The following is a 25,717-nucleotide window of genomic DNA, read 5'->3' as shown; positions in this document are numbered from 1 at the left end:
AAGGAAAATATTTATTTTAGTTAAATTGTAAATTAGGCAAAAGGCGGTTTTATGAATATTCAGGGCACATGTGCTACTTTTTGTTTTTTTTTTTTTTTACATCCTTATTGGAGTATAATTGCTTTACAATGGTGTGTTAGTTTCTGCTTTATAACAAAGTGAATCAGTTATACATATACATATGTTCCCATATCTCTTCCCTCTTGCATCTCCCTCCCTCCTACCCTCCCTATCCCACCTCTCTAGGTGGTCACAAAGCAGCGAGCTGATCTCCCTGTGCTATGTGGCTGCTTCCCACTAGCTATCTATTTTACGTTTGGTAGTGTATATATGTCCACGCCACTCTCTCGCTTTATCACAGCTTACACTTCCCCCTCCCCATATCCTCAAGTCCATTCTCTAGTAGGTCTGTGTCTTTATTCCTGTCTTACCACTAGGTTCTTCATGATATTTTTTCCTTAAATTCCATGTATATGTGTTAGCATATGGTATTTGTCTTTCTCTTTCTGACTTACTTCACTCTGTATGACAGATGCTAGGTCCATCCAACTCATTACAAATAGCTCAATTTCGTTTCTTTTTATGGCTGAGTAATATTCCATTATATATATGTGCTATATCTTCTTTATCCATTCATCCGATGATGGACACATAGGTTGTTTCCATCTCCTAGCTATTGTAAATAGAGCTGTAATGAACATTTTGGTACAGGACTATTTTTGAATTATGGTGTTCTCAGGGTATATGCCCAGTAGTGGGATTGCTGGGTCATATGGTAGTTCTATTTGTAGTTTTTTAAGGAAACTCCATACTGTTCTCCATAGTGGCTGTACCAATTCACATTCCCACCAGCAGTGCAAGAGTGTTCCCTTTCCTCCACACCCTCTCCAGCATTTATTGTTTCTAGATATTTTGATGATGGCCATTCTGACTGGTGTGAGATGATATCTCATTGTAGTTTTGATTTGCATTTCTCTAATTATTAATGATGTTGAGCATTCTTTCATGTGTTTGCTGGCAGTCTGTATATCTTTTTTGGAGAAATGTCTATTTAGGTCTTCTGCTCATACTTAGATTGGGTTGTTTGTTTTTTTGTTATTGAGCTGCATGTGCTGCTTATAAATTTTGGAGATTAATCCTTTGTCAGGTGCTTCATTTGAAAATATTTTCTCCCATTCTGAGGCTTGTCTTTTGGTCTTGTTTATGGTTTCCTTTGCTGTGCAAAAGCTTTGAAGTTTCATTAGGTCCCATTTGTTTATTTTTGATTTTATTTCCATTTCTCTAGGAGGTGGGTCAAAAAGGATCTTGCTGTGATTTATGACATAGAGTGTTCTGCCTATGTTTTCCTCTAAGAGTTTGATAGTTTCTGGCATTACATTTACGTCCTTAATCCATTTTGAGCTTATTATTGTGTGTAGTGTTAGGGAGTGATCGAATCTCATACTTTTACATGTACCTGTCCAGTTTTCCCAGCACCACTTATTGAAGAGGCTGTCCTTTCTCCACTGTACATTCCTGCCTCCTTTATCAAAGATAAGGTGACCATATATGCATGGGTTTATATCTGGGATTTCTATCCTGTTCCATTGATCTATCTTTCTGTTTTTGTGCCAGTACCATACAGTCTTGATTGCTGTAGCTTTGTAGTATAGTCTGAAGACAGGGAGCCTGATTACTGCAGCTCCGCTTTTCGTTCTCATGATTGCTTTGGATATTAAGGGTCTTTTGTGTTTTCATACAAATTTTGAAATATTTTGTTCTAGTTCTGTGAAAAATACCAGTGGTACTTTGATAGGGATTGCATTGAACCTCTAGATTGCATTGGGTAGTACAGTCATTTTCATAATGTTGATTCTTCCAATCCAAGAACATGGTATATCTCTCCATCTATTTGTATCATCTTTAATTACTTTCATCAGTGTCTTATAATTTTCTGCATACATGTCTTTGTCTCCTTAAGTAGGTTTATTCCTAGATATTTTATTCTTTTTGTTGCAATGGTAAACGGGAGTGTTTTCTTGATTTCAATTTCAGATTTTTCATTATTAGTGTATAGGAATTCCAGACATGTCTGTGCATTAATTTTGTATCCTGCTACTTAACCAAATTCATTGATTAGCTCTAGTAATTTTGTGGTAGCATCTTTAGGATTCTCTATGTATGGTTTTACTTCATCTTTTCCAATTTGGATTCCTGTTATTTCCTTTTCTTCTCTGATTGCTGTGGCTAAAACTTCCAATACTATGTTGATTAAGAGTGGTGAGAGTGGGCAACCTTATCTTGTTCCTAATCTTAGTGGAAATGCTTTCAGTTTTTCACCATTGAGGATGATGTTGGATGTGGGTTTGTCATATCTGGCCTTTATTATGTTGAGGAAAGTTCCCTCTATGCCTACTTTCTGCAGGTTTTTTATCATAAATGGGTGTTGAATTTTGTCGAAAGTTTTGTCTGCATCTGTTGAGATGATCATATGGTTTTTCTCCTTCAATTTTTTAATATGGTGTATCACGTTGACTGATTTGCATATACTTAAGAATCCTTGCCTTCCTGGAGTAAATCCCACTTGATCATGGTGTCTGATTCTTTTAATGTGCTGTTGGATTCTGTTTGCTAGTATATTGTTGAGGATTTTTGCATCTATGTTCATCAGTGATATTGGCCTGTAGTTTTCTTTCTTTGTGACATCCTTGCCTGGTTTTGGTATCAGGGTGATGGTGGCCTCATAGAGTGAGTTTGGGAGTGTTCCACTCTCTGCTATATTTTGGAAGCGTTTGCAAAGGATAGGTGTTAGCTCTTCTCTAAATGTTTGATAGAATTCGCCTGTTAAGCCATCTGGTCCTGGGCTTGTGTTTCTTGGAAGATTTTAATCAAAGTTTCAATGTCAGTGCTTGTGATGGTCTGTTCATATTTACTATTTCTTCCTGATACAGTTTTGGCAGGTTGTGCATTTCTAAGAATTTGTCCGTTTCTTCCAGGTTGTCCATTTTATTGCCATAGAGTTGCCTGTAGTAATCTCTCATGATCTTTTGTATTTCTGCAGTGTCAGTTCTTACTTCTCCATTTTCATTTCTAATTCTATGGATTTGAATCTTCTCCCTTTTTTTCCTGATGAGTCTGGCTAATGGTTTATCAATTTTGTTTATCTTCTCAAAGAGCCAGCTTTTCGTTTTATTGATCTTTGCTATCATTTCCTTCATTTCTTTCTCATTTATATCTGATCTGATTTTTATGATTTCTTTCCTTCTGCTAACTTTGGGTTTTTTTTGGTTCTTCTTTCTCTAATTGCTTTAGGTGCAAGGTTAGGTTGTTTATTCGAGATGTTTCCTGTTTATTAAAGTAGGATTGTATTGCTGTAAACTTCCCTCTTAGAACTGCTTTTGCTGCATCCCATAGGTTTTGGGTCATTGTGGCTCCATTGTCATTTGTTTGTAGGTATTTTTTGATTTCCTCTTTGATTTCTTCAGTGATCTCTTTGTTATTAAGTGTGAATTGTTTACCCTCCATGTGTTTGTATTTTTTACAGATCTTTTCCTGTAATTGATATCTAGTCTCATAGCGTGGTCAGAAAAGATACTTGATACAATTTCAATTTTCTTAAATTTACCAAGGCTAGATTTGTGACCCAGGATATGATCTATGCTGGAGAATGTTCCATGAGCACTTGAGAAAAATGTGTATTCTGTTGTTTTTGGATGGAATGTCCTATAATTATAAATTAAGTCCATCTAGTTTATCATTTAAAGCTTGTGTTTCCTTATTTATTTTCATTTTGGATGATCTGTCCATTGGTGAAAGTGGGGTGTTAAAGTCCCCTACTATGAATATGTTACTGTCGATTTCCCCTTTTATGGCTGTTAGTATTTGCCTTATGTATTGAGGTGCTCCTATGATGGGTGCATAAATATTTACAATTGTTATATCTTCTTCTTGGATCGATCCCTTGATCATTATGTAGTGTCTTTGTCTCTTCTAATAGTCTTTATTTTAAAGTCTATTTTGTCTGATATGAGAAATGCTACTCCAGTTTTCTTTTGGTTTCCATTTGTATGGAATATCTTTTTCCATCCCCTTACTTTCAGTCTGTATGTGTCTCTAGGTCTGAAGTGGGTGTCTTGTAGACAGCATATATATGGGTCTTGTTTTCGTATCCATTCAGCCAATCCGTATCTTTTGGTGGGAGCATTTAATCCATTTACATTTAAGGTAATTATCAATATGTATGTTCCTATTCCCATTTTCTTAATTATTTTGAGTTCGTTATTGTAGGTCTTTTCCCTCTTTTGTGTTTCTTGTCTTGAGAAGTTCCTTTAGCATTTGTTGTAAAGCTGGTTTGGTGGTGCTGAACTCTCTCAGCTTTTGCTTGTCTGTAAAGGTTTTAATTTCTCCATCAAATCTGAATGAGATCCTTGCTGGGTAGAGTAATCTTGGTTGTAGGTTTTTCTCCTTCATCACTTTCAACATGTCCTGTCATTCCCTTCTGTCTTGCAGAGTTTCTGCTGAAAGATCAGCTGTTTACCTTATGGGGATTCCCTTTTGTGCTATTTGCTGTTTTTCCCTTGTTGCTTTTAATATGTTTTCTTTGTGCTTAATTTTTGACAGTTTGATTAATATGTATCTTGGTGGATTTCCCCTTGTATTTATCCTGTATGGGACTCTGTGCTTCCTGGACTTGATTAACTATTTCCTTTCCCATATTAGGGAAGTTTTCAACTATAATTTCTTCAAATATTTTCTCAGTCCCTTTCTTTTTCTCTTCTTCTTCTGGAACCACTATAATTTGAATGTTGGTGCGTGTAATGTCCCAGAGGTGTATGAGATTGCCCTCAATTCTTTTCATTCTTTTTTGTTTCTTCTGCTCTGCAGTAGTTATTTCCAATATTTTCTCTTCCAGATCACTTATCCATTCTTCTGCCTCAGTTATTCTGCTATTGATCCCATCTAGAATATTTTAAATTTCATTTATTGTGTTGTTCATCATTGTTTTTTTCATCTTCAATTCTTCTAGGTCCTTCTTAAATGTTTCTTGCATTATGTCTATTCTATTTCCAAGACTTTGGATCATCTTTACTATCATTATTCTGAATTCTTTTTCAGGTAGACTGCCTATTTTCTCTTCATTTGTTAGGTCTCGTGGGTTTTTATCTTGCTCCTTAATCTGCTGTGTGTTTTTCTGTCTTCTCATTTTGCTTATCTTAATGTGTTTGGGGTCTCCTTTTTGCAGGCTGCAGGTTTGTAGTTCCTGTTATTTTTGGTGTCTGTCCCCAGTGGCTAAAGCTGTATCAGTGTGTTGTGTGGGCTTCCTGGTGGAGGGGACTAGTGCCTGTGTTCTGGTAGATGAGGCTGGATCTTGTCCATTTTTTTTTTTTTTTTTTTTGTGGTACACGGGCCTCTCACTGTTGTGGCCTCTCCGTTTGCAGAGCACAGGCTCCGGATGTGCAGGCTCAGCGGCCATGGCTCACAGGCCCAGCCACTCCACCGCATGTGGTATCTTCCTGGCCCAGGGCACGAACTCGTGTCCCCTGCATTGGCTGGTGGACTCTCAACCTCTTTGCCACCAGGGAAGCCCTGGATCTTGTCTTTCTGTTGGGCAGGTCCACGTCTGTTTGTATGTTTTGGTGTGTCTGTGGACTTATTATGATTTTAGGCAGCCTCTGCTAATGGGTGGGGTTTTTTCCTCTCTTGCTAGTTGTTTGGCATAGGGTTTCCAGCACTGTAGCTTGCTGGTCGTTGAGTGAAGCTGGGTGCTGGTGTTGCGATGGAGATCTCTGGGAGATTTTCACCATTTGATATTATGTTGACCTGAGAGGTCTCTTGTGGACCAGTGTCCTCAAGTTGGCTCTCCCACCTCAGAGGCACAGCATTGACTCCTGGCTGCAGCACCAAGAGCCTTTAATCCACATGGCTCAGAATACAAGGGAGAAAACATAGAAAGAACGAAAGAAAGAAAGAAGTAAAGAAAGAAAGAAGGGAAGGAAGGAAGGAGGGAAATAAGGAAGTAAGATGAAAGAAAGAAAGAAAGGAGGGAGGGTGGAGGGAGGGAAGAAGGAAGAAAGGAAGGAACGAGGGCAGGAAGGAAAGAAAGAAGATAAAATAAAATAGAGTAAGATAAAATAAAATAATTAAAATGAAAAATAATTATTAAGAAAAAAATGTTTTTTCAAAAAGAAAAAAAAAACCAAACAACAACAACAAAAACGGATGGATATGACAAATGGTGGAAGCAAAGCTATACAGACAAAATCTCACACAGAAGCATACACATACACACAAAAAGAGGAAAAGGGGAAAAACTAGTAAAGCTTGCTCTCAAAGTCCACCTCCTCAATTTGGGATGATTCGTTGTCTATTCATGTATTCTGCAGATGCAGGGTACCTCAAGTTGATTGTGGAGCTTTAATCCACTGCATCTGAGGCTGCTGGGATGTGGTTCCCTTTCTCTTCTTTGTTCTCACAGCTTCCGGGGCTCAGGTTTGGATTTGGCCCTGCCTCTGCTTGTAGGTAGCCGGAGGGTGTCTGTTCTTCACTCAGACAGGACGGGGTTAAAGGAGCAGCTGCTTCGGGGACTCTGGCTCACTCAGGCCGTGGAGAGGGAGGGGTACGGAGTGCGGGGTGAGCCTGTGGCGGCAGAGGCCAATGTGATCTTGTACCAGCCTGAGATGTGCAGTGCATTCTCCCAGGTAAGTTGTCCCTGGCCCCTGAGACCCTGGCAGTGGCGGGCTGCACAGGCTCCCCGGAAGCGGGGTGTGGATAGTGACCTGTGCTCGCACACAGACTTCTTGGTGGCGGCAGCAGTAAACTTAGCGTCTCATGCCCGTCTGTGGGGTCCACGCTTTTAGCCGTGGCTCATAGCCGTCTCTGGAGCTCCTTTAAGCAGCACTCTTAACCCCCTCTCCTCGTGCACCAGGAAACAAAGAGGGAAGAAAAAGTCTCTTGCCTCTTCAGCAGTCCAGACTTTTCTCCGGACTCCTTCCCAGCTAGCCCTGGTGCACTAACCCCCTGCAGGCTGTGTTCATGCCGCCAACCCCAGTCCTGTCCCTGCGCTCTGACAAAAGCCCAAGCCTCATCTCCCAGCCACCCACCCCACCCCAGCATGTGAGCACACAAGCCTCTCGGGCTGGTGAGTGCTGGTCAGCACTGATCCTCTGTGTGGGAATCTCTCTACTTTGCCCTCCACACCCCTGTTGCTGTGCTCTCCTCCACGGCCCCGAAGCTTTCCCCCTCTGCCACCTGCAGTCTCTGCCTGCGAAGGGGCTTCCTAGTGTGTGGAAACCTTTCCTCCTTCACAGCTCTCTCCCACTGGTGCAGGTCCCATCCCTATCCTTTTGTCTCTGTTTATTCTTTTTTCTTTTGTCCTACCCTGGTACGTGAGGAATTTCTTGCCTTTTGGGAGGTCTGAGGTCTTCTGCCAGCATTCAGTAGGTGTTCTGTAGGAGTTGTTCCATGTGTAGATGTATTTCTGGTGTATCTGTGGGGAGGAAGGTGATCTCTGCGTCTTACTCTTCCGCCATCTTCCCCTCGTCCCCCCTGATTATTTTTAAGTGGATATTTTGCACTGTAATGTTTTAATTTTAAATTACTTTAACTATATGTTTAGTGAATTTTACAAATTATTTTGTGTACACCATGTTCCTTTTGGTTGTAGTCACTGAAGTCTCTGTTCCTTTTGCTCATGTTCAGCTTATGTTTTGACAGAGATTTTCTTGAATGCCAGGAGATAAAGACAAAACAAGGGATAACAAAAGAAACATAAAAGAGAAATAAAATCAACCTCTCCAACAAAACACCTTTTCCAGTTTTTGCAGATCGGCTCTGTGCTGGGGCACTCCTTTAACAGGCTTGCACTGAACCTAAGGATAAGCCCAAGGTGAAAGCTGGGAACTTCTCTCTTGCCCTGGACATGGACGTGGGTATCTAAATTCACCTGCATCCATGGGTGCTTTAGGGTGCTTCCTAATTTTCCAAACAATCTCCCTCAGCTTTTCCTCTCAAACTTTAAGTAGTGTATTGTCTTAGCCATATCTTTTTCCCCAGGCATCTGTAGGGTTTTACTGCTCCTTGCAGTATTTTCCAGCAATGCCCACAACTATTCCATCCTGAGTTCCAAGTTTGGAAACTAAAGATTGGTGTCTTGAATCAGTCCTTCAAGTTGCTCCCAGACAGGCTAGAACAGACATACACAGGCCCCATCAGAGTAAGTTCTGCTCTGCTCCAACTGGAACTAGAGAGCAAAGTCTCACCGGGGGGAACATGGTCTGCCACCACTTCAAGACTGCCACTGCATCAAGGAGTGGGTATGGCAAGGGCAGGTAAAAATGCCAGAAAGTTTTCTTATCATTTTCAAATTTTCTTTTTCCTGATTCAGTGTTCACTTGGTTGCTGTAACTAGTTGACTGTTTTCCAGATTTCTGACAAAGTTGGTTGTTTATGCTATTTTTTATTTTTTAATATTTCTGTGAGGGACTTCCCGGAGGTCCAGTGGTTAAGACTCCATGCTTCCACTGCAGGGGGTGCAGGTTCAATCCCTGGTCAGGGAACTAGGATTCCACATGCCATGCAGTGTGGCCAAGAAAAGAAAATATTTCTGTGAGAGGACAGGAGCTTAGAGTTGCCTGGTCAGCCATTTTGTTGATGCAACTCTTTTAATTGTGAAAGATAGTTTTGCTGGTTGTAAAATTCTTCATTGATAGTTTTCTTTTCTTTCAGCCTTTTGCATATATCACTTTTTTTTTTTTTGGTAGTATATGGGCCTCTCACCGTTGCAGCCTCTCCCGTTGTGGAGCACAGGCTCCAGACGCACAGGCTCAGCAGCCATGGCTCACGGGCCCAGCCACTCTGCGGCATGTGGGATCCTCCCAGACCGGGACACGAACCCGTGTCCCCTGCATCGGCAGGTGGACTCCCAACCTCTGCGCCACCAGGGAAGTCCCATATACCACTTTTATATCTTCTGGCCTACATGGTTTCTAGTGAGAAATAAACTGTTACTCTTATTGAGATTGTCTTGTACATGATGAGTCATTTTTCTCTTGCTGTTTTCTAGATTTTCTATTTGTTGTTGGGTTTCAACATTTTTTTACTTTAAACTGTCTGGGTGTGGCTCTCTTTAAATTGGTCCTATTTGAGTTCGTTGAGCTCTTGGATATATAGCTAAATGTTTGGCATTAAATTTGGGAAATTTTCAGCCATTATTTCTTTGGATACTTTTTGTGCTCCTTTCCCTCTCTTTTCTCCTTGTGGTACTTCCATTACATATATGTTGGTTTATTAAAAGATGCCGTACATTTATTTGACTCTACTAACTTTTCTTCATCCTTTTCCCTCTCTATTCTTTGGATTACATAATTTCCATCATGTGTCTTTCAGTTTGCTGATTCTTTCATCTTCCAGCTTAAATCTACTGTTGAGCACCTCAGTAAATTTTTCATTTAAATTATTTTAGTTTTGAACTCCAGAATTTCCTATTGTTGGGTTTTTTTTTTTTTTGGTAAATTTTTGTCTACTGATTCTATTTGAAAAAAAAGTATCATTGTACTTTTATTGCTTTGATCATGGTTTCCTTTAGTTCTTTGAGCATATTTATTATAGCTGCTTTGAAGTCTTTGCCTAAGTCCAACATGTGGTCTCTCTCAAAGGCAGTTTGTGTTACCTGATTTTTTCCCCATGTATTGATCATACTTTCATTTTTCTATGCATGTTCCATAATTTGTTATTGGAAATTGGACATTTCTGATAACACATTGTAGTAACTCAGGGGTACTGATCACTCTGCCTTTGGGGCTTTTTTTGGCTTGTTTTCTGGTTTAGAGACTTAGCTGTACTATTTAAATGAGGTCTATCTCTGCTGCAATGTGAAGTATCTGATGTCACTCTTCAGAGCATGCAGCCTTGGACATGCATACAGTCCCCATGGGATGACATAATTTTAGCAGGCCTCTTTATTACTGTGTCTTTCCCTTATATATGTTAAGCTGTCTGCCTGTTAGTATAATATCCAGCCATTTGCATCTACTAATTGCTGGGTGATTGCTCTATTTATTAAAACAGTGACCTGGGTCATAAATTGCTGTACAGTCTGATCCAATTGACTTTGGGCATTTTTGCAGCAGTAGTCTTTGAAACCAGTTTTTGAAGTTTGTTCCTACTACAGGAGGGCTCTTGTTTGCTGTGTAGGGGTGGAAAATTTTTCCTTTCCCCCTTCTAGGTTATTTGGCTGGTCTAATAATTAAATTGATATAACAGATTAATGAGAAAAACAACAAAAGTTTAATAACATGTATACTTCCTGCATAAATGAGAGATACCCAGGAAAACTGAGTAACTCTCTGAAATAGGTTAAGTTGTCACCTTAAGTACTATCTTCAGCTAAAGACAAAAGATCTTGGGGGTGGGGAATCACTTATGGGAAGTTAACAGGAAAAGCATAGTAGTTATACAGATTGAAGTCATTGCCTCTCCACTGATAAGAGTTTTTAGAGATTTAGAGTCCTCTTTCTCTTCCTGGTACAGAAAGGGAGACATGCTTACAAATAGATTTCCCTTATAAATGTAAATGTTTCTTACAAAAGGATACATTCTGCTCAGTTTTCAGAGCTTCTCTTATGTCTATTTTTCTTTTTTAATAACCAGCTTAAGATAGTCAATATGCCAAAGAGTCATATTTTGGAGTGGCAAAATCTGCTCCCCTTCAGTTGTCTCTTTCCATGATTCTCCCTGTTAAACGTCTAGCTGGTCTATGGCTTATCTTGTTTCTCTAATGGAGCTATTGCATCCTCTTCATTGCTTACTACTAAAATCTCCATTGCTTTTAAGAGCACAATTAAGCTTGAATTACCCTACATTGTATTCCAAATAAATTCTGTTCTCTTGGGGAGAGCATTGAGCTATCTGTTCTTATTTCCTGCCTCTCATCCTTGGGCAAAATCTCTACACCACTGCCCCAGAACAGCTGGCAGGAAAAGTGGCCCACTTCTCTCAGAGTGAAACTTCTGATTTATGAGCAGGACACTGGTTGGGGGTAGTAACCTCTGGCCTTCTTGGCTTACCTTTCCTGGAGCTCTCTCCTTGGCTGCCTCTCCTTGCTGCATGAGCAAGCTTGTGTGAGGATGATCAGACACTGGTATTCTCAGTCTGCCTTGCCTGGGGTGGAACTTCTGTCCCACATTTGTGGGATGGTGGATGAAGAGTCCCAAAGTTATCAACCACTCTTGCCTAGGATAGAGCTTCTGCCACATGGAACTGGAGGGTGGGATGAGGGTGGTCTGCCACTCCAGGGCAAATTCTGTAGCCTTCACTGGTAACTTGCAGGGAGAGGTAGGCTGCACCTTCTTGGGGTAGAGCTTGCAACATGCTGAGCCAGTGAGGGGGGCAAATGCAGGGAGCAGGTTGTATTTCAAATGCCATAAAGTTGCTGTTAGTAGTGAAATGTAGTAGATTTTCTTACATCACTGTTTCTTCATTTGCTATATGCTCTTAGGAGAATTCCCAGAGACTTAAAATGCCTGTTTCTTTTTTTTTTGTTTTTGTGGTTCACAGGCCTCTCATCATTGCGGAGCACAGGCTCCAGACGCGCAGGCCCAGTGGCCATGGCTCACGGGCCCAGCTGCTCTGCAGCATGTGGGATCTTCCCGGACCGGGGTACGAACCCATGTCCCCTGCATCGGCAGGCGGACTCTCAACCACTGCACCACCAGGGAAGCCCTTAAAATGCCTGTTTTAAAAGTAATTTTTGATGGGGAAAGTGTCTGTGGAGGTTTTCACACCACTATTCTGGAATTTATCTCCTTTGGCCATTATTTCTTCAAAGTGTTTCTCAGCATCCTCCCCTTAGAACAAACAATTACTTTTATATTAAGCAGCTTGGAGTTGTCCCACAGCTCAATGATTGTATGTTCTTTTTATTTCAGTCTTTTTTCTTCTGTTTAATTTTAGATAATTTCTAAACAACTTGCTATGCAATCAAGTTCACGAATCATTTTTCTTCTGTTTCTAATGATCTGTTAATAGCATACAGCACATTTTTCATCTTTGTCATTTTTTTAACTATAGAAGTTCAATTTTTATATTTTTCATGTTTCTTCTTAACATGCTTATGTTTTCTTCTACCTTTTTGAACATATGGAATATAATTATAATAACTGTTTTAACATTTGTTTTTTACAATTTCTATAATCTCACTTCTGGGTCTATTTTTTTTTTTTGGGTCTATTTTTACCATTAGTTTTTCTTTCCTTTATTGGTTTTATTTTACTGCTCATTTGAATGGCTGGTAATTATGTATTGAGTGCCAGATACTGTGAATTTTTTCATGTTGGGTGCTAGATATGTTCTTTTCTGTTTCTTTTTCTAATCTTTTGGCCATACAGCATGTGGGATCTTAGTTTCCTGACCAGGGACCGAACCTGTGTCCCCTGCATTGGAAGTGTGGAGTCTTAACCACTGGACCACCAGGGAAGTTCATTAGATATTTTCATTACTGTTAATTCTTTTTTTAAAATTTATTAATTAATTTATTTGGTTGCATCAGGTCTTAGTTGTGGCAGGCAGGCTACTTAGTTGCGGCTCATGGGCTCCTTAGTTGTAGCTAGCCAGCTTCTTAGTTACGGCAGGCAGGCTCCTTAGTTGCAGCTCAAGGTCTCCCTAGTTGTGGCTCACCAGCTCCTTAGTTGCAGCATGTGGCTCCTTAGTTACAGCAGGTGGGCTCCTTAGTTGCGGCTCATGGGCTCCTTAGTTTTGGCTCACCATCTCCTTAGTTGTGACATGCATGTGGAATCTAGTTCCCAGACCAGTGATTGAACCTGGGACCAGAATCTTAACCACTGCACCACTAGGGAAGTCCTGTAATTCTTGAGTTTTGTTCTGAGACACAGTGAAGTTACTTATGAACAATTTGATTTTCATAAGGCTTGTTCTTAAGCTTTGCTCAGTAGGTCCAGAGCACCCTTTAGTCAAGGCAAAATTTTCCCCATTACTCACTACATAATACCCTTGTGAACACTTATAGCTCTTGGTCCATGAGTTACCAGTTTTTTCCACTCTGGCTGGAGGCAAAATGAACTGTTTCTGGCCCAGAGATTCAGAGATTGTTTCCTGTGTTCCTTTTGGATAGTTCTTGAGGGTCTCCACTTTGAGAACCACTGCCATGTAGCATAAATTCACACAATATTAAAAGAGATATTTAAACTTTAGGCATGCAATTTGCAAGATCTAATAAATGACAGGGGGGTTGAGAGTAAAAAAAAAAGGCATAATGCTTATAATAGAAAATTCTCCTTAAAAGCCCATTTCTGACATTTAAAAACCAGTGTCAGTGTCACTAAAAATAACACTGACATGAACTAAATATTCCAACAGCTGTCGTCTTAAAACTCCTTGAATTTGATGAGAAACATTTGGTCCCCTGTTGTCTGAAGAGAAGACTTTATATAGTACCTGCTGTGTACATAGCCGATCTCTCTGATATCCTTAGCAACAGCCATTCTGCTGCTCATCCAACTGCTCCAAAGCCTTGAGTAATAGGGAGGATTATGGAAATCGCAAATTCTGAAAATATAATAAACTCAGCCATAGACTTTGCATTAATTGGTAGCCTGTAGCCCAGTTTGATAATGCAACACAGTATCACATACAGGTTCACTTATTTGATTTGATGATTCTATAAATATGGGACACAATTTAAAGTAGGAATTCTTAACTAGGATATATGAACATATTTCAGAGTATCTGGAAACCCTCTGAAATTATAAATTCTCTGTGTGTTCGTGTGTGTGTGTACTTTTCTATGGAGAGTGTCCATGGCTTTCTTTAGATTCTCAAAGGAGTGCATGACCAAAATAAGATTTAGGGTCCCTAGTTTAAGGCAACCTCAAATGAATTCAATTTCCCTCTCTCCCTCTCTTCCTACTATCCTTATTTTCTTTCTTGACAATAGGATTCACAAAGGTAATAGCTCATAGCAGTGAGAATTATTATAAAGAAGTAGATTTAAAGCTGGATTGGGTAGCACTAGAAAAACTCCATAATAAATGCATTGTTTTATTTATCAACTAGGATTGTAGTGTCTACACCCTATGAAAACAGTCATATAAGGGCAAAGTTGTTTCTGATGACTTTGGTTGAACTGAACTTGTCTAAAACTACCTGTGAGTAAAAAGTAGAAAACTTCCCAAGTTCATGATAAGTGAAAGTATTTAAAAGTAATGTTTATATATAGAGCTCCAGGTAGTTTTGTTACAATAATCAGACAGAGGCAGTGATGGAAATGCAAATCTGAAGTTCTCTGGATCAGTATAGGCATAGAAGAGGTAAGTTAATTTTACCCACAACAAAATTACAGTTTTAATAGATTGATAATATGTAGGTAGAAAATAGAAGGCTTCAAAGTTTAGGGGAAATCATAATCAAGTGGAAAATAGGTTAAAATGTTAATGTTTCCCATCTTGGCTTGTTTCCCCCAGTATTCCCCCTTAATTTTTTACAACTCACAGAAACCTCAACCCTCAGTACCCAGTAGCCCTGCCACACACACACTTATGATTCAGAAGCCACTTCAGATTTGCATCTGTACTCGTTCCCTCTGAACTACATTACTCTAATAAGTGCCTTCTAATTGTCCAGGGTAATTTATGTTTGGTATGACAGTGGATTGGTAAATATAACTTAATAACAATTTCTGACTAATTGGTATCCCACAATCTTTAATGTTCCAATAGCAAAACTTTTGCTTTCCTTGTACAATGAATTGCATTTTATTTGTCTTGAAATTCTTATATACTACTGCCATATTTATTTTAGAGTTTGCCAATGCCAACTAAAGAATGTTGCTTGCCATCTGGCTCTAGTCACTGGACACTGTAGTCACTGACCTTTAACACACCCTGAAATGAGTTCAGGGTGGAGATCAGGAATGAGGCACTCTGGGAAAAGCTGGCAGAACAGGCCTTCAGATAGATATTTTCAGTAGGAAGTTTTATAAACCCAAATTCTTGCATCTTCTCATACCTAGAAAAGCACTAAAATCATTAACGGAGACAACTGCTCCCCGTGACTAGCAGCAACCTTCTACTGAGATGTGTGCTTAATTGCATATACCCCCTTCACCAAAATCACACATATACTGACCTCCCCCAAACCCCAACCTCTTCAGAGTAGTTCCTCAGAGCTATCTGAGAGGCTGTCTCATGGGCTATAGTCCTTAGCCCCAAATAAAACTGAGCTCACAGCTCTCACATTGTGGGTTTTTTCTTTTTTTTTTGTCAACACCAACATTGTCAGGATCTGGGTCTAATATTGTGCTAATTTGCAAAGTTGATATAAATACTTCAGTTAAGGTTTATGAGGAAAATTTCTTTTAAAACCATAAACATATTCAAATACTTTTAATAAAAGTTTGCTTAAAATGTACTTTTTACTATCATAAATTTTCCACCCCGTGAAAGTCTAAACAATGAAACATGCTACTGTGTGAGAATGAGTATTTTAACATTCAAAAAGAAACTAATTTTTCAATGTCCCTACATTTGGTGAGAAAATTAATTTGTAAATTTTGTTGTTTATAACATCAAGAAAATACATGTCTATATCTTTACACATTCCTGTATGAACCATTTTACGTATATCTATAAATTAAAGCTTCCTTTTAAACATCTATGTCTTGAATTTCCTTAGTAACCTCTACTCAAATAAGATTCCTGTATAAAGGTCTCCTCTTTTATGCATTTTTAAAATCTAGAATCATCAGCTACCTTTGTTTCTGGTATTTGAATTTTTTACATTGTGTTTGTTATGCAAATTAAAGCTGTTTGTAGCTGATGCATTGGAATAAATGAAATGGGATTTTTCAACTGAGATGTTCTGAGGTCTACCTAGTCTAAGTAAGTACTTTTAAAATAAGCTTAACTGGAATAAAAGACTTCTTTCTGGTTTGTGTTAAGTGTGACCTCTACAGGTTGGGCCTTTCCAAAGTGATTCTCCATTATTATTTAGTCATGGTCAGCAATTTTGTTTCAAACTTCAGCTTTCAGTGCTCTGCATTTTCAATGACTTCTGCCTTCTTGTTGGCTAATTCTGTCTTAAAATGATTTTTTTTGTGCAAATGAAGCATCTATTGAGGGGAAGCTTATCTGAGGCTTACTGAATAAGGGTGTCTCCAAATGTTTCCCTGAGGGTAAGATATAACTTAGGAGCAAGTGGACCACTGTAATCTTTTCTCAGCATCATCGTATTTTTTTTCAGGTAACATGCATCTGGAGAATAATAAACATAGTCTTCACTGTAAGAAAAAGGAAACCAGAGTTCATATCACCCTTAGACATATACGTTTTCTCTTTCTTTTTACTTATCACAATAACAGAGGGAAAGGCAAAAGATGTGTGAGGCTGAGCAGACTGAACTTAAGTGACATTAAACTAGTCAGCATTCTACCAGAAAGCCATTGCTGCTAATTTCCCAACTAATATCCATGTAGGAACATAAGAAACACTGAGCACAGGAATAGGGGGTGTTTGGAAGATGAGATGTTACAGAAGAGTCTACATACCACATACAAATCAACCTGGGAGTGAATAAACTCCACTATTATACCCATGAAATGAGAAGTATAGAAACTTCCATGAAGGTGGTCTGAAATTTTAGCCTTTGCCAACATTGTTTAACAACTCCATAATATAGAAAAGAAATGACAATTTTATGCATATGCTTTTAATAAAGAACTTAGGAAGATAAAGCTGGTCAGTATTTGTGGGTATTTTTGTAGCAAGACACATGGTTTTAAGAATATTATATACAATTACTTTGAGCAGATTGGTGGAAAAAAGGATTTGTAGCAAATTGGCAACTTGAGCTTAACTGCTGAGGTCTCCAGTGCTTTTCTTTTTCTGGCTCTCCAATGCATTTCGTATATTACCACGACCCAGTACAAGCTTTCCTGCTGCATCCCTTTGCTGATTTAGCCAGCAGGATGACAGCCATTATTCCTTAAATGCATCTTATCTTACTGTTTTTTTTCCCCTTTAACACCATTCCCTACTAAGAATCTATTTCCTGATATATTACATTCATGTCTAACTCAATCTGCTGATGGCCATATACGAGGCTGCTACAAAGAATACATTTAATAGTTTTGAACACTGTGTGGGACACAGCCCTAGCCCTTTTGGGGAAGTAAACGGTCATGGGTTGCATGCTATTAGGTGCCATCCATTCATTATTACATTACATAATACCTGCATGCAAAAGACTACTATTTAATATGGTACATTATAGCTCTGGTTAAAGAAATGCAGATGTACCATACCTCATAAACTATTTACTACTGATTGGATGGAACTCATGAATTTTCAAAGAACATGAGACTTGTGGAAAGGTCTAACAATCTTGTCACATGCCTTCTGTGACTCTGATAGAGGCACAGAACATGTCTTTGGCACCAACTGAGTACCTTAGCTACTCTAGGAGCAGAAGTTTTAGAATGTATGAATGGAATATTCACTTGCAGTGACTGTTGGACTTTTTTCTAAGAGGACAGAGACTCATTCCTTTAAAGTATTTGCTCCTGATGACCAGGCAGCCTGCTTTGGGGGCACTGTGTGTGTGCACACATGTATAGATATATATGTGTGATGATAGGTGAAAGGGATAGGCTTTGCATGACTGTTACATTCCTATGAATTTGGGCCACATTAAATTTCAGATGCACATTACAATAATGTATATTCAATATTCTTATACTGCTAGGATTGTGCTTAAATATTCATTAATCTCAATGTCTACACTTTGTGCAACTTGGCATAAACATGAGGAAGCACATTCTTTTCTCTGGCAAAGACAATCCTGAGAGTGGGCTCTATGGGTGCCAGAGGACATAATGGCACTGGCTGATGCCACACAGTGTGAAATATATGTGTCACATGGGGCCAGAAGGGGAAAGAGGCACATATTACATTTCTATCACATAGAAAATAAGAATTGTATAAATTGCATACTTTCAGATTTTGGACAAAGTGAGACTCTTCTGAAATGTGGTCCTGCCCCAATTGCTCTCAGTGTTCTAAGCTGCTCCATGGTTATCCCAGTACTGGGAAGCCAAGTCACTCTAACGGTGCACTGGACATGGCAACTGTGAGTTCTGTCCCAGAGAGCTATGTGCTTTTGGAGGGTGCTTCATTTCTTTTGTCCTTAATTTTTAAGGTTGTACCATGGGGAAAATCACTTCTATTCCACCTCTTTCCAAGGACATTGTTGGAATGAATGGAATATCATTAATAAGGTACTCTAAGTTCTGCAAGAACAAATCATCAATGAGAGCGTGGAAGAAAGAATGGAGCACACTGATTTGTTTAGAAATACTGTTCTGGTTAAACTTTGCATTCCATTCCTGCAATGAAGGATATATAAGAGCACTGGGGAGTTACATAGCACCTTTCACCTGTATGATCCCAACAATGAGTGTCTTTGTTTTGCAGATGGGGAAGATGGGTACCAAAGATTGGGGAATGAGGTCCCACGGAGGTTATTGGACATGGCCCCAAGGAAAAGCAAGCAAAGGAGCCAGATCAGGCTATGCTAATTATCAAACAAACCTGTCTGTCTTCCTAATAGTCAGCCAATTGGGGTGGTGGTGGTGGTGTCTAGGTACAGAAGTCAATACTCAATGACCTATAACGGGGATAATATCAGAATCTATAAGCTATTGGAATAAAGGTTCAGAGATAGGAATAGGGTTTCTTTATTTCCCTAAGCCCCCAGGTAAAACCCTGATTTATTTGGCCTTTTGAAGACAGTGTAAGTCTGTAAGACATTAAACAATCAACTTTGCATTATAGCTTTCCTGAGCTTTACCCTTCCAGTGCTTTTATGTGGTTCCCTGACACTGTCTTTTATGACCTGATTTCTATGAGTGCTGAGTGCTGATACACTCTATTCATTAAATAAGTTCTTGATTCCTTCATGACTTTGAATCATAGTTAGCGGCTATTCTGCCTAAACTCTTGGCAGAAGATGATGGATGGGAAAGATTGCTTTGAGGCCTACTGGCTGTGGAGTAAGCAACAGCCCTACCTTTAGGAAAGGTGCATTTCTATATGAATATAAGGCAAGGCTTGTCAAACATAAGACCATGTGGATGATCAAATAAGCTTTCAAGATAAACCCAAACAAGAGAGTGTTTTAAAGGGAAAGAGGAAGGGGAAAAAAAATCTTCCCATCTGAACATACACGATTTCTTCATGAAACCCAGTGTGCATAATCCTCTAGGCTGGTTCTTGGCATCTGAGTTTGAGAAACAGTCCCTGGCCCTAATAGATTTAGTCGTGTCTAGTATCCTCTCAAATGAAATGCTGGCCACAATCACAATCCATTTAATTTATGCTGAAAGTCTTACCGTGACCAAAATTACCTAGAGGATTCAAATGAACATGTCTTTTGTTGCTTTAAGTAGCTGAATTGCTCACATTCACAGCTCTACTGAAATCTGAACACTGAATTGTTTGTGGCAGGCAATTCTTTTTTACTCAAAAAGGTTTTAGGGGGAATAATTTAGCAAAACTAACATCCCTCTAGGAGCTCAATAACTTGATATCAGTACGATGCCTCTAACTCACTGATCTCTGTAAGAGTTGGGACTTCTATTGTTAGCAGCTGGGCACTATGACACTGACTGAGAAATGAAAACCATCAATACTCTTAGGTATTATTATTATAGAGAAGCAGCATTAATGTCCATACTCATTGATTCAGGCACTAGGACTAAAATAAAGGCTTATTATAAATAAATTGGGAAATGGATGTAAACTACCTTAATGGCTGCACTACTACTGGAACTAAAAAAAAAGCAAAGAAAAGAAAAAAGAGAAAGAGTTGGCATGTTACTGTTAGGTTTTTCACTATCTGTACATTAATCCCTGTTGTGAAAAAAAATACCTTTAGTGCTAATCCTTAGGCTAATTTCAACTGTGAAACTTCACCCTTATTAACAGTATTGTAATTAAACCTGAACATCATCCTTAAACCCCTTAACAAAGCCAATGGTCAATAACTTAGGCTTATAGTTTTTCTTTCATCATAAGAGTAATTCATAAAGGCTAAAATAAAGCTAGGTAGCAGAGAAAAGAATAAACGTTATTGGAGAATTTTACCACAGTGTGGCATTAAAAGTCTTTAAAACACCGATCATTATGTTAAATAAAACGGAAATCTGATCTGATCTTCTCTCTTAGCTGTGGTGTTTTCAGGAATATCACACATCTATGACAGAGAACAGGTTTTACATAGTTGTTCAATTCCCAATTTGAGGACCTTGATCACAGTGTTGAATCTCCCTCTTGAATTTTAGGTACCTGATATAGGGAAGGTGTTCACAGCTCAGCAAATATTTAAATTGCTATTTAAAAAAATATGATTGAATAAAAACTTCAGATTTTTAAGCCTAATTTTTCACAACACCACAGAAGAATTTTGTGTAAATATGCTGCACATATGCATGCTTATAAATGCACATGTGTACAAGCAGCAAGCTAATCTGATTCCCCTCAATAAAACAAAGACTCTATAGATATGATTAACAGTCTTTCTAGGGAAGTTAAAGACTCCAAGGAAGTCTTTTGAGTTCCCCTTTACCTGACAAGAGTAATGAAAAGAGCCTCTGGAAAGATAAATATGTTACATTTAGGCTTTCACAGATGGGGAGAGGGGAAATGAAGAAAGAAGCAGAGGAAGACTGGCTTGAATTAATTGCTACCAGATTGATGAGTTCAGCTAGTAAATTAAATAACCTGTAAAGTCCTGAAACATCTATCTGCACAGCAAGAATTTGATGGGATGCTTTCAAATTGTGAAGCTTCCAATCTGCCATGGTGACTTATTTTGAAGATTAGAATGGTTCCCAACACTGAACTCTGTAAGCTTCATTGGAGATAGAGGGTCCTGGGAATGAAAAAAAGAAATTCACAAGTGAGCTAAGCTACTGTAAATATCCACATGGTAACGTCCATTGACAATAATATGCAACTGTTATATATTTTTGAAGAGTATGCATCAGCATTGAAAAATATTAAGTGAAAAAAGCAGGATGCAAAATTATATATACAATGTTATACTTATTTTTAACCCAGAATCATTATCTGGAACAAAGACCAATGAAATACACTAAGTTGTTGGAAGTGGTGGATTCATGGGTAATTTATTTTCATTTTCTCTACTTTCTATTTTCCACATTTCCTCTAGTACATATACATAATAATTTGATAATGCAAAAATATTTATTTCTGAAATTCACAAGAAATAACATAAGCTTTGAAATTGGGCAATTCTGAATTTGAATTCTAACTTTGCTATTTGCTATCTCTGTGATTCTGGACAAATTAGTTTCTTCATCTGTAAAACAGGCATAACAAAATCTAACTAAAACGATATAGTAGGTACTCAAGCAGCTATTATTAGTATAAGCTTTCTGGAAAACAATTTGGCCATATATATTAATGGTCTTTTAAAAAGTTCATACCAGTAGTTTTGCTTCTAGGAGCCTATCATAGGAAAATGATTATAAATGAGGAAAAATGTTTAAGTTCAATGATATTATTGGCAACCTTACTCATAATAGTGAAAAACTGAATAAAATCTTAATGTTGGACAGCAGAGAATTGGTTAAATAAACAATAGCACTTTGATGTAATGGGAAATTACTTTCAGCATTAGTGAAAAAAGCAGAATTCGAAACTGAACACAATATGGTCTCAATGTTTAACAAATATATTCATATAAAATATCGATGGAATATAACAAAATGTTAACATGAGTTATCTTCAGGTGGTGGGATTATAGGTGATTTAAATTTTCTTCATAGTTTTTCTCTTTTCTTTTATGTTTAATATACTTTTAAAATTATTTCTAACTTTTCCTTTTGGCCATGCCGTGTGGCTTGCGGGATCTTAGTTCCCTGACCAGGGATTGAAAATGGGCTCACGGCAGTGAAAGTGTTGACTCCTAACCACTGGACCTCCAGGGAATTTCTTAAAGTATTCTTTTATTATAAAAGCAATTCATGTTCATCATAGAATAATTGGAAACTATAGAAAGGGATAAAGAAAAAAATGACCTATCATCTCAGAGACTGTTTCCCATGCCCCCTTCTTCTCATTCATTCATTTGACAAATATTTATTGAATACTTACCATGTGCCAGGCATTGTGCTAGAAGCTGGCACTAAAATGTGAACAAGACATAGTGACTGCTCTCAAGGAGCTTACAATCTAGTTTGGGCGACAGAAAAGTAAGTAGGCTATTACAACACAGAATAAAAGGGCTCTCATAATGTTATGGTGGCACCCAAAAGACATCAGTCAGTGATATACCCGAGTAAATGATGTGGAGGCTGAAACCTAGAGAATAAATACTATATAGCCAGCTGAAGGAGACTGGAATGGAGGAGGTGGGAGGTTGCTGAGGAAGCATCCCAATCATGGGAAGCATCAGTGGCATGTTTGAGGGGCTGAAAGAAGTTGAGGTGTGGCTCAAGTATAGAATGTGGGGATAGAACTGGTGGAGAAGAAGCTTCAGAGTTAAGAATCTGGAGAGATGAGCAGGGGCTGGATCATAAAAGGTCTTGTAAGCCATGTTAAGGAGTTCAGACTATGCTGAAGCCAACAAAAGAGCCACTACACAGATTTAAGTTTTTCATCATTCTAGCTGCAATATGGAGAATGGACTGGAAGAGGGGCAAGACGGGAATCAGGAAAATCAGTTAAAAAGCTATTGCAGTAACACAGATGACAGACACATGGTTTGGGGTCATGGTAATCAGGCTAGAAAAAGTACACAGCTTCCAGAGATATTTAGGAAGTACAATCAACACACCTCAGTGAAAAATTAGATGTGAGTGGGAGATGAAGGAGAAGGAACAAAACAGGAAATGGATTTTGGGGTGGGTGAAATTGAAAGGCACTTGGTTATTCAGGTCTGGAACTCAGTAAAGAGTTCTGGGCTGGAGATACATATCCAGCAGTTATCAGCATACATATGCCCTTTAGCCAAGAAATGGGTAGATTCCCTAAGGAATGAGTAGATTTATGTGATGGTCAGGAGAAAACCTAGCAAAGTTTGGGAAGACACTGTCTTAAGAAGGAGATGTCTGATGGTAGGGGTGGGGGGAAGAAGGGTGTAGGAAGTTCCAGAGAAGCATGAGAGAAGGATTTTTTAATTTATAATTTAAATGTATTAAAATTAACCTGTTTGGTTTACAGTTCTGCGAGCTTTTACACATGGGTGGAATCTTGTAACCACTATCTCAGATACAATGTAGAACTTCCTCAGCCCCCTAAGCCAGGCAACCACCAATCTGTTTTCTCTCTATGTATTTTTGCCTTTTCCAAAATTTCATACAAATGGAATCATATAGCACATAGCCTTTAAAAAATATTTTTGTTTTTTTAAATTGAAGTATAGTTGACTTACAATATTATATTAGTTTCAGGTATACAACATAGTGATTTGATATTTTTATAGATTATGCACCATACAAAGGTTATTACAATATTATTGATGACATTCCCTGTGCTATGAACTGGGATTTTTTCACTTACAATAATGCATTTTAGGTTCATCTATGTTGCTATAAGTATCAATTGTTCATCAAATCAAAAGATTGCTGAGTAGTATACTTTGTTTACTCTTTTTTTTTTACATCTTTATTGGAGTATAATTGCTTTACAATGGTGTGTTAGTTTCTGCTTTATAACAAAGTGAATCAGTTATACATATACATATGTTCCCATATCTCTTCCCTCTTGTGTCTCCCTCCCTCCCACCCTCCCTATGCCACCCCTCTAGGTGGTCACAAAGCACCGAGCTGATCTCCCTGTGCTATGTGGCTGCTTCCCACTAGCTATCTATTTTACGTTTGGTAGTTTACTCTTTACCCATTGAAGGACATTTCTTTTGTTTTCCAGGTTTGGGCTAGTATAAATAAAGCTGCTATAACCATTCATATACAGATTTTTGTGTGAACACAAGTTTTCATTTTCTAGGGGAAATATGCAGGAGTAGGATTACTGGGTCATATATGGTAAGTGTATGTTTAACGTTGTAAGAAACTTTATAAGGAACTGTCAAACTGTTTTTCAGAGTACCTGAGCTATTTTGCAACCCCACAAGAAATGTATGAGAATTCCAATTGTTCTGCATCCTTATCAGCACTTGGAATTATCCCTATGTAAAAACAAAATTACCCATTCCAGTATGGGTATAAAGGAATCTCCTTGTGTTTTAATTTGCATTTTCCTAATGGCTAGTGATATTGAGCAGCTTTCCTTCCCCCCGCCTCCTCAATGGATATCTATATTTTATTTATTTATTAAAGATTTTTTTGTTTTAAAAAAATTTATTTTTTGGCTGCATTGGGTGTTCGTTGCTGTGTGTGGGCTTTCTCTAGTTGCAGCGAGCAGGAGTTACTCTTCGTTGCAGTGCACGGCCTTCTCATTGCGGTGGCTTCTCTTGTTGTGGAGCACAGGCTCTAGGCACGTGGGCTTCAGTAGTTATGATGTACGAACTTCAGTGGTTGTGGCGCACAGGTGTGCGGGCTTTCAGTAGTTGTGGCTCGCAGGCTCTAGAGCACAGGCTCAGTAGTTGTGGTGCAAGGGCTTTGTTGCTCCACGGCATGTGGGATCTTCCTGGACCAGGGCTCAAACCCATGTCCCCTGCATTGACAGGCAGATTCTTAACCATTGCACCACCAGGGAAGTCCCATGGATATCTGTGTTTTAAAAATAACTCCACTGCCATACTACCAATTTTCAAATGTGAATGACTATATTTTAACAAAGACTTTTGGCACTAATTTCATAGACTATTCACAATCAATTTTAATTTATTTTAATTGAAATATAGTTGATGTACAACATTATGTTAGCTTCAAGTGTACTACATGGTGATCTGACATTTGCATACATTATGAAATTATCACCCTGATAAGTCTAGTAACCATCTGTCTCCATAGAAAGTTATTACAATATTATTGAACATATTCGTATTTAAGGCCTTCGTTTATTGATTTTGTGTGGATGATCTGTCTATTGATGTAAGTGGGGTGGTAAATTTCCCTACAATTATTGCATTACTGTCAAGTTCTCCTTTATGTTTGTTAATATTTGCTTTATGTATTTAGGTGCTACTATGTTGATGTCCTTTTTTGTCTCTTGTAACACTCTTACACTTTGTTTTAAAATCTATTTTGTCTGATGCAAGTACTGCTACCCCAGCTTTCTTTTAGCTTCCATTTGCATGGAATACATTTTTCCATCTCCTTACTTTCAGTTTGTGTGTGGCTTTAGATCTGAAGTTGAGTCTCTTGTAGGGAGCATGTGTATGGGTCTTGTTTTTTTTTTCTTTTTTCTTTTGCGGTATGCGGGCCTCTCACTGTTGTGGCCTCTCCCGTTGCGGAGCACAGGCTCCGGACATGCAGGCTCAGCGGCCATGGCTCACGGGCCCAGCTGCTCCGCGGCATGTGGGATCCTCCCAGACCGGGGCACGAACCCGTGTCCCCTGCATCGACAGGCAGACTCTCAACCACTGCGCCACCAGGGAAGCCCATGGGTCTTGCTTTTTAATCCATTCAGCCACTCTATGTCTTTAGATTGGAGCATTTACTCCATCTACATTTAAAGTAATTATTGATAGGTATTACTTATTGCCATTTTGTGAACTGTTTTGGGGTTGGTTTTGTAGCTCTTTT

General features: G+C 38.7%; 1 protein-coding gene across 2 annotated transcripts in view; it reads right to left on the bottom strand.

Annotated features, from left to right (window-relative positions):
- Nucleotides 1-231: 231 nt before the first annotated feature.
- Nucleotides 232-25,717, bottom strand: part of ZDHHC15 (zDHHC palmitoyltransferase 15) — a 146,925-nt gene continuing 121,439 nt past the window's right edge. For both annotated transcript variants that reach the window (XM_073799443.1, XM_033849454.2), the window contains one exon: nucleotides 232-20,916. In XM_073799443.1, coding sequence (XP_073655544.1) covers nucleotides 20,818-20,916 — 99 coding nt within the window. In that variant the 3' untranslated portion in view covers nucleotides 232-20,817. The remainder of the gene's footprint in view (nucleotides 20,917-25,717) is intronic.

This window comes from Tursiops truncatus, chromosome X, assembly GCF_011762595.2.
Source record: "Tursiops truncatus isolate mTurTru1 chromosome X, mTurTru1.mat.Y, whole genome shotgun sequence".
In the NCBI taxonomy this organism is placed as follows: Eukaryota; Metazoa; Chordata; class Mammalia; order Artiodactyla; family Delphinidae; genus Tursiops; species Tursiops truncatus.
The sequence above is the reverse complement of the archived record's forward strand: the minus strand, read 5'-3'. Positions and strand labels throughout refer to the sequence as shown.